The sequence below is a fragment of the Bison bison genome, unplaced genomic scaffold (assembly GCF_000754665.1).
Source record: "Bison bison bison isolate TAMUID 2011002044 unplaced genomic scaffold, Bison_UMD1.0 scf7180017864192, whole genome shotgun sequence".
Classification (NCBI taxonomy): Eukaryota; Metazoa; Chordata; class Mammalia; order Artiodactyla; family Bovidae; genus Bison; species Bison bison.
In genome coordinates this window covers 269,484-279,589 of record NW_011494764.1, presented here as the reverse complement: position 1 = coordinate 279,589, position 10,106 = coordinate 269,484, and the positions used below count along the sequence as shown (strand labels likewise).

General features: G+C 49.7%; 1 protein-coding gene across 1 annotated transcript in view; it reads right to left on the bottom strand.

The window, feature by feature from the left end:
* Positions 1-5,730, bottom strand: part of ZNF423 (zinc finger protein 423) — a 337,684-nt gene extending 331,954 nt beyond the window's left edge. The window contains exon 1 of the mRNA XM_010843978.1: positions 5,642-5,730. Coding sequence (XP_010842280.1) covers positions 5,642-5,730 — 89 coding nt within the window. The remainder of the gene's footprint in view (positions 1-5,641) is intronic.
* Between the last annotated feature and the right edge of the window lie 4,376 nt (positions 5,731-10,106).

The following is a 10,106-nucleotide window of genomic DNA, read 5'->3' as shown; positions in this document are numbered from 1 at the left end:
CTTTCTCCTTCGCTACTCTCCATTTCCAATTCCCCTTCTCTCATCTCCCGGGACCCAAGTCACACCGAGCAGGTTTGCAGACAAACGCCAGGAGGGAGGGTGCCTGAGGCCCCCAGATCCCACCTCCCTTCCTAGAAGTGTCTGCCCTGCCCACCCCACCAGCCTGAGGTCACAACCTTGGCTTGGAAAAGGGTTGGGCCTCTGAGGCAACGGGTTGTGGGAGCCTCTTGGCCTCATTTTCCCATCTGTCAGATGGGGATGGGAATGTGGGTACAGTGCCAGGCACTGGGGACCCGGCAGTGACCGGGACGGGCAGAAGCTCTGCCAGGTGGTGCTTGCAGCCAGGCAGCCAGCAGGGTGAGGACCCTCCAAGGCCTCCGTGGTGACTTGGGCAGGGTTACACTGAGACAGGACTCCGTGGTTCAGAAGCTCCTAGAGGGGAGATAGGGAGGCAGAAGCCGCCCTTGCTCAGAAACAGCCCCATCAGACTGACTCACCACTCAGAGAAGCATCTCTCTGAGGTCTGACTGTGCCATAGAAACCACAGAGGGCTAGGCCAGTGGGGTGCCCTGCCAGCTTTCACCCTCTCTGGGAAAGTGGTCCAGGGAAGGACCACCCCCCTACACATCCCTCAGCCCTTCCAAAGCACCAGCTGCAAGGCTTCCAGCCTGCCGTCCCCCTCCATCACCATGGGCTCAAGTGTCACCTCCCAGATGGCCCTGTCTGGACAGCCTTCCTCACCACTCCCTGCCTATCCCAGGACCTGCTTTGTTTCCCAGAACTTGTTATTGACTCATGGACTTGTCGGTGGCCTCTCGCCCCACTAGAATAAACATCTGTCTGTTCGCTGTTGTGGCCTCAAGCACTGCAAAGAGTGGCTGGTGCATGGTAGGTGCTCAGTAAACTTGCGTTAGGTGAATAAATGAACGAATGAATGAGCAAACTAGTAAACGACAGCAGACCTTCAAAGCCTAGAAACCCAAACTGGACCCAGGTCACACGATCCCAGGACAAGTGAACAAGCAAGTTTGAAAGTCAGAAACTATTGACAGGTCTGAGAGAATCCCACGTTAGTATTTTAAAACTCTGAGAAGCCCTGAAAGTGTTTAAAACGTGTAACTCTGTTGAACGCAGTGGTTGCCAAATGTATTTGGCCAGAAAAAATAGTTTTTATTCTTTTGGTGGAACATCAACAAAATCCTGGAATACATTTTGGGAAACAAGAATATAAACTCATTTCTCACACTCACAACCAGGATTTTACAGATGTCAACTGAATCTTAGCAAGAAGAAAGAACTTGCCTCTTTTTTTCAGCAAAGTCAAGTCTAGCACAGTGCTTGGCATATACTAATAGGTGCTCCAAAAGTATTCCAGTGAATGGATATAAACTAAATTCATGAGCAAAGTCTGTCATCGATGTGCATTTTCTCTATCCCTGTGCTGATGGTCTGAACCATGCAAGCAATAACAAGAATCTCTTCACTGTGGAGGCTGGGGCTCACACACACACGTCCATGCACATGCATACATGTGTGCGTACCTGTACACACATGTGCAGACTCACATGTGTGCACACACACACATACCCACTGGCACACATACAGACACATGCACACCCCCTCTGGGGCATATACCAGCCCACACAGTCCCCTTCCATGTGCCTGGCCAGTGCACCCCTTTAGAAAGGCAGCTGTCCTTGGTGAGGTGGGGTGAATGAGGCATACAGAAACCGCATTCACAACCTGTTGGCACCTCCAGGGGACAGATTAAAAGCTTGGTGTTTCCCGCACATGTTCTCTGGCACTGCATTCTAAGCACACATACAGGTGAGAGAGAGAATGGCCAGGTTAGGCCGCTCCAGAGTGTGAGTCCAACAACAACCATCCGGATGGCCATTTCAGTTTTACAAAGCTCCTTCTCACACCTTTCTTGGGAGGGGAGCCCCCATTTCATAAACATGAAACTGAGGCTCACATGGTGAAGAAGTGGGTGGGATAAGAAGTGGAAGTCAAGGTCCGCCAGCTCAGAATCCCCCCACACTCCCCACAGCTTGGAGGTCCAGGTGGTTCCCAAGAAAGACCCTGGCCTGGTTAGTGACACCCTGGTCAGTGACAGCAGCAAGATCTCCCCAGTTCATTCTTGTCCTGCCCCTGGGCACAATTCTGCCACAAGGTCATTGTATGACCCTGGATATCTGATTCACCCTCTCTGGGAAAGTCTGACCATTCACATGACAAGGGAGTTCAGATGATGCTTCTCTAAATCTGTTATGTCTTGTGATTAAAAAAAAAATAGCCTAAGGCCCCCAACTGAGTGGTGAGAAGTGAGTGTTGAGATGAGATACTGCCTGAAAAGTACATAGCCCAGTGCCTGCATACAAGGGGGGCTCATGAAACGGGAGCTGCTCTGGGTGTTGTAATTCTATCTTTCTGGGCCCAAATCAAACATTATCCCCTCTTCCAGGTCTTGCCTCATTCCTCCTGTCAAAGGAACTCCTCCAACCTCTCTTGGCCTTCAACCTGCACCTCTGTCTTGGGCTGCCCTGTCGGGTCCTGTGGTTGGTCAGGGTTCTGTGTCCACTCCAAACTGTGGGCTCCCTGACAGCATGGCCTCCACCGGTTCATCTCTACAGCCTCCCTGGAGCCCAGGCTAACATATTCACTAGGGTAAGACACTCGGGATATGGATGGATGGATGGATGGAAAGGGAAGAAAGGAAAGTGAAGGAAAAGAGGGGAGGAGAGAAGAGGATGGAAGGATTACGGGTGGAGAAGAGATGAGTGACAGATGAATGGAGGGAAAATGGATGGATGATAAGATGGGTGGATGGATGGGACAGAGGAATGGAAAGGAAGAAAAGGAATGGGAGAGGAGGACGGATGGATGACAAGATGGATAGATGATGAATGGAGAATGGATGGAAGACAGATGAGTAGATGGATGTTTGATGGAAGAAAGAAGAGACACGACTACAGGACTAGTTGACGGAAAGAAAACCTCACTCCCCCATGCTCCACATTCAGAGTGCTGTCAGTTCCCCTTCCTAAAGAAATAAGAAGTATCCTATAAAGATAAGAAAAATGGTCAACTTCACTGGTAATCAGGAAAGTACAAATTAAAACAACGGGCTATTTCTTGCCTGCCAGATTGGCAAAAAGGAAAAGTAGGGAAAAGAAGGAGAAGGAGAGCGAAAGAAAAAGAAAAAAGGGACCTATAATATGTGACAAGGATTAGGAGAAACATGTATTCACACACTGGTACTGAAGGTACATCCTTTGTGGAGAGCAATTTAGAAATATCCTTCAAAAGTTACAAGTGACCACTCTTCGACTTAACAAGTCCACTTCTAGGAATCTAGCCTAAGAAACACAAAGATTTATAAACAAGAATGTTACCTGCATCCTTGTTTATAACAGTGAAAAACTAAACATCCATCAATAGAGGACTAAGAACCCACCCTACAGCATTATGGCTGTTAAAGTGGAATAGTCTGCGACACTAACATGATGATGTCTCCTAGACTAATGGTTCTTAACTCTGGCTGCACACCCAAAGTACCCTAGAAGCTTAAAAAAAAAAAAAAAACACCCGGGGGACCATCCTCGGAAAGTTTGACTTATTTCGTCTATGGTGGGTCCCAGGTAATGTTATTTCTTCAAGTGTCTAAGATGATTCTAATGTGCAACCAAGACTGAAAACTCACTGCTTCATGAAAACAACAAATAACAGAAAGCATAGCCAACCAGTATATGATACTATCTAAGTTTAAAATTGCATATCCATCGGTGCATATACATATCTTTTCACGTAAATTCACCACAGAAGAGGTCTGGGAGGAAAGAGAACTGTGGATAACAGAGCTCATCTCTGGGGGAGGAGGGGGTTAAATTATTTTTGAAGATGTGTAAATCAGTTATTAAAGATGTGGATACTGACAGCCCACAAGGAGAGAACACGGATGGGTGGGGAGCAGGACAGACCTCCTGCCTTCACTCATGACCCTCTCTCCTTCCCAGGGTCCAGGGACTCCTCCAGCCCATGGAGAAAGCATGAGTTTCACTGTTGTCTTTTTGGGGATCCTTGGGCAGTTATAAGGTAATGGTTACTGACTCAGGCCCTGGGCTAATCCCAGCTCTGCCCGCCTCCAGCCATGTGACTTTGGGCAAGGGACTTCTGGGCCTCAGTTTGTACATCTGTGAAACGGAGATAAATCAGGAAACCAGTAGGGGGACAGGCGGGAGGAGCTGAAAGCAGGGCCTGGCACAGGCGAGTGCCTGGCCACGACTGCCCCTCCACACCCTCCCCAGCATCGGGCCAGCCGTGCTGGTGGCTCTGATGGGCATATGTAGGGTCTGGACATTCTCCGTCCACGTTGCCCCCTGGCTTAAAGGAGCACCAGACAGCCTACTCCAAGGATGCCTGGCAAAGGCCCTGGGGCCAAAAGAGCGAGGGACACCTCAGGCTGAACTGTCAGACACGTGAAAAGATACTGACATCACAGTCAAGCCCTTGACATGTCTTCTCTTATCCAACGTTCCCTTCAATCCACCACAGGACCCAGGGAGCAAGAAAGGATCCAGATGCCCTGATGAAGGATCCCCCAGATCTGCCTCTTCAGACTTCTCACCCTGTGGACAGGTCACTTTAAAAAGTACCTTGAAAAGGGGCTTCCCTGGTGGTCCCATGGTTAAGACTCTGCCTGCGATGCAGAGGACACTGGTTCAGTCCCTGGTCCAGGGAGACTCCATATGTAGAAGCAAGTAAGCCCATGCACTACAGCTACTGAGCCCGCATGCTCCAGAGCCTGTGCTCCGCAGCAAGAGACGCCACGGCAAGGAGAAACCGGCGCTCAGCAACTAGAGAGCAGCCCACGCTCACTACAAGTAAAGACAGCCCTCGCCCAGCAACCAAGACCCAGCACAGTCAACAATTAAATATATAGCTTTTTAAAAAGGCATTTAAAAAAATACCACGAAAAGACCTAAAAATATCTTTCTAGTTTGTATTATTTTAAAGCCAAAGCATCTTGTGCTTTCCCACTCTTATGTTCCGGGGATTAAAATCTTAAACCATGTAAGACAGCTAGCTAGCCCCACCAGTTCCATTCCATTTCACAGATGGGAAAACTGAGGCCCACAGAGGGCACTGTCCTGCCCAAGATCACAGAGCATGCTTCCTCCAAACCACAACCCTCCCATGCGAGAGAAATAAGTCAATCTTAACATAGACCTTCAGTGATACAGGGGTCTTTCTTTTTCATGCTGCTTTATTTTATTGGCAGTTTTCCCTGCAAACACATCTTGTTTTCCTCCTTCCTTCTCCCAACCCATCCCTCACTCCTAGTGCTATGTGGGGACAAACCGTCCCTGAAAGATGCTGAAGGACCCGAGGGCCACTTAGTGGAGACGGGACCGCAGAGTCCTGGCCAGCACTGAGCTGGGGCTTTGAAGCCCCCTTAGGATTGTGGCAGGAAGAGGGAAGAGGGAGTAGTTTATTCAGTTAAAAGTTCTGTTGTATTTAAAGTTAGTATGAAAATCTCATATTGCTTTTATTCTTTGAAAACAGTGGTTTACAAACTAGCACAATGATTGCCACAGTAGCTACAATCTCACATGTAGGAGAGCACTACATACCCACCCACCCTTGGGCTAAGGGTGAAGGGGGAGAATAGGCAGAGAGCATCCCAGCCCCAGGGGGGTGTGAGGGCTCCCAGTCCTCCAGGAGGAGCATCTCCGGAGGAGGGGAAGGAGGCAGGAGAGACCACCAGAGATGCCAGCCAGGAGCCGAAGTCACCCATCAAGATATTGCTTTTCAGTCCCTCAGTCGTGTCCGACTCTTTGCCACCCCATGGACTGCAGCACGCCAGGCTTCCCTGTCCTTCACCATCTCCCCGAGCTTGCTCAAACTCGTGTCCATTGGATTGATGATGGCATACAACCATCTTATCCCTTGTGGCCCCCTTGTCCTCCTGCCCTCAATCTTTCCCACCATCAGCGTCTTTCTTTTCCAGTGAGAGGTTCTTCCCATGAGGTGGCCAAAGTATCAGAGCTTCAGCTTCAGCTTCAGCATCAATCCTTCCAATGAATATTCAGGGTTGATTTCCTTTAGGATTGACTGGTTTGATCTCCCTGCTGTTCAAGGGACTCTCAGCCTTCTCCAGCACCACAATTCAAAAGCATCAATTCTTTGGTGCTCAGCCTTCTTTACATAGAGATGGACTGTGACATGTTCCTGTGAGTTTACCCACTCACTCACTAACTCATTCATTTAGGAATTCATCTAGTCTTTAACCAGTTATTTGTTCACAATTCACTCATTCACCTGTCTACTCATTCATTCATTCCTTCAATAGCTTACACAGTTACTCATTCACCTAACAAATCTATTTAAACACAAGGACTCAAGAAGCCCAAGACAAGGTCATCTGCAGTCATCTGTAAGTGAGCATGGTCTCCTGGAAGCCCACCAGGCTGACTGCATCCCATGCAAAGCTACTCTCCCCCTGGGCCAGTAGACCAAGGCCAGCTTTGCTGACTCTTAACAGGGCTGCCCTGGGGACTGGAGCTTTGAGCTACTCCCTGTGGCCCCAAGAGACAGACCCAGGACCATCGCACCTAAATTACAGGAGGCGGACTGCAGCTTCATGGAAAGAGAAACATGGGAAATTCAAGCTGAAAAGGCACAAGTTGTGCCATAGAGGTAGTGAGCTCCCAGAGACTGAAATGTGTGAGTCCAGGCTGGATGGACTCAGGATGCCACAAACACATGGGAAGGCTGAAGGAAGTGGCCTCCGAGGTTCCTCTTCAACCTGGGATTTTCAAGATTCTGAGAAGTTCAAAGGCAAAAATAGTAAAGGTCTGAATCTTCGCATCACATGTGCCAGGCCCCTGGCTGTCCCTCTCTCCCTGAGGAGACAGGGCATCTGCAGAGCGGTCCTGAGCACTGAGAATGCGCACTCTGCTCCTGCTTCCCCAGGGAACCCAGCGCTCACTGCAGCCTCAACCCCAGGCGACCAGAGCCTGCCCCTTCTCTTCATCCCCCCCACCCTGGGAGCCTGGTCTCCTTCCTCATCCTCTCCTTGGGGATTCTCTGGAGCTGGTGATTGTCTCTCCTCTTCCCAGGTTCAGACCTGCAGCCTCATGGGGCTAGGGACAAAGCAATAGCTCAAGTTCAGAAACCGGAAGTATGCTGTATGTTGCTGGCAGCTATGGGGTCCTGCCAGCCACCCCCAGGCCAAGGGGGTACACCCAGGCCTGATGTACCAGCCCCTACCATGCCAGCTCCTTTATCCAGCCATGCCCTGCTCCCTAACCCAGCCCAGATGGCCATCACTCTGCCTCAGGCAGGTAAAATTCAGTGCAACAGGAGTTAGGTGAACAGTATGTTTTATTTAATTAGGATCAACAGAAGAGATAAACCTCACAGCAGGACAGGGAATGACAACGCTGCAAAAAAATAATTCATGCCCAGGTAACGAAAGGGCAGATTTCAATTACAGGAAAAAGTGGGGAAGGAAAGGTGGCTGGCACCTCAGGGAGAACAATATAAGAATCTGTAGCACCCAAGCCAGCGGGTCAGAGGCAGTAGGCGCTCTAGGACTGCAAACCAAGGCAACTAAGTGGCCATTCCACAACAGTTATCCCTCCCCTGCGCCATCGCAGACAAACCAGCCTGAAGTGTGTAGGGCTGCTAAGTCAGAGGGGCTGTCTGGGTCCTGGCAGGCAGGTGTGGGGGCCATGGGCCAACCTCACATCTGCCAGTCTCAGTCTCCAGAGGAATGGTGCCCCCAAGGAGAGAGAACGCATGTTCTTATCCTGAGAGTTGTCACTAGATCCCTCAACAGCTCCGAAGCACCCCGTCTTGCCCGGATCTCAGCCCTGATGGAGCCCTGATGTGCGCTTTGAGCACACCAGTCTCCCCTCTCTCACTGGAGCAAGGAAAAACATCACCAGTTCTCCAAGTCACTGCATCTTCGGAGCCTCTGTTTCTCCTCTCTCCCTGGAAAACGGACACCTTGAACTGATAGCCTCCTCGGAGGGTGATAGGCTAAGATCCCCCCAACCCACCACCACCACCTGCTTGTCGGCTAAAAATGAATGTTCATGATGGCTGCACAATGATGTGAATGTACTTAAAGTCACTGAGTCTGACACTTAAAAATGTTAAGATGGTAAATTTTACACCACGTATGTGTGTGTGTCAGAGAAGGCAATGGCACCCCACTCCAGTACTCTTGCCTGGAAAATCCCATGGGCAGAGGAGCCTGGTAGGCTGCAGTCCATGGGGTCACTAAGAGTTGGACACGACTGAGCGACTTCACTTTGACTTTTCACTTTCATGTATTGGAGAAGGAAATGGCAACCCACTCCAGTGTTCTTGCCTAGAGAATCCCAGGGACGGGGGAGCCTGGTGGGCTGCCTTCTATGGGGTCGCACAGAGTCGGACACAACTGAAGTGACTTAGCAGCAGCAGCAGCACATGTGTGTGTTAGTCACTCAGTCGTGTCCGACTCTTTGCAACCCCAAGGACTGTAGCCCGCCAGGCTCCTCTGTCCAAGGAAGTCTCCAAGCAAGAATACTGGAGTGGGTTGCCATGACCTCCTCCAGGGGATCTTCCCAACCCGGGTATCAAACCCAAGTCTCCAGCAGTACAGGCAAATCCTTTCCCATCTGAGTCACCAGGCATCTTACCTCAATTTTTTTAAGGGAAGAAAATGAAAAGTGGTTAGTCCCTACCCCAGACCAGCTAGGCGAGCATCTCTAGGCTCTGAAAGTGGGAATCTACAATTTTAACCAGTTTTACAGTTGGTAAAGAATTCTCCTGCCAATTCAGGAGACACAAGAGATGTGGTTTCGCTTCCTGGGTCAGGAAGATCTCCTGGAGGAGGAAATGGCAACCCACTCCAGTGTTCTTGCCTGGAAAATTCCATGGACAGAGGAGCCTGGTAGGCTACAGGGGGTTGCCTGTGGGGCAACCGTGGGGTTGCAAAGAGTCAGACACGACTGCACGTGCACACACATGCACACACACACACACACACACTCTCTCTGTGTCTCTCTCTCTCTCTCTCTCTCTCTCTCCAGGTGATGGTAATGAACCCAGGATCCTCTAACCTATAGGAATCCACTGTCTTCCTACACCCAGGCTTCCTCATCTTTTCCAGCATAAAGCCTTGAATTATCTCAATAAACATCTCTTGCACGCATGAGCATTCAAACTAATGAATTCTCTCAAGTTTCACAGCCCCAGGAAATAAGTTTATTTACATGCTCTCCCTCCAAAACCAAGGCTCCCACACCTCAGCCAGCACAACTGGTACAGCTGATGCTCTCACCCCCCAACTCTGGCCTCAGGTGACGTCAGCTCCAACACCCCCATTAGCTGCGAGAGGGAAATTACTGTTAAATTAGTGAGCCCATCTACAGAGCCCCATTTTATATCCCAATTCAGAAGATGACATGAACATCTGCTTTCACTTCAAGACATTAATTTTCAATTATTGGAGAAAAACAAAATTAGTCCTGACAAATTGCTGGCAAACACAGTCTCCTGTCTGGCGGTTCATAATAACAACTTTGGGGGCCCACAATTAGAGTCCTCGGCCGGAGTTTCCCGATGCACCTGTGTCATCTGGAGTCAGTGGCGAGTCCTGTCCACTCTCAGGTAGCTGCCTCATTGGCGGCCAAGTTCAGAGATCCGGTTTGCTCTTCCTGAAGAAGGCAGGGATGGTGGTAGGGGGAGTGTAAATAAAAACCTCCACCCTGACCACTTTTAGCTTTGGACATGTCAAGGCTGCCTCCCTTTCAGCAGCAGAATTTCACACAGGGATGAAAATCACTCCTGAGTTCAAGGGTACCCAGAGTAAAGGCACCTTGGAGAGCCTTATAATTCGCATTTGCCATCTGTAATGGGAGAAGGGTGGGTTACAAGGTTCTCTTACGAGATAAAGATGTCATCCAGGATTCTACGTCCAAAACTCACCAGCCCTGGCCTGTGAGATCAGAATGTTTATCATAAATCTTCTGCAGCAAAAAAAAACTATTTGCTGGGGGGCAGAAGGGGTGCTCCCAAAAGCCCAGGAACTTGGTTCAACCTGGGTCAGCAAA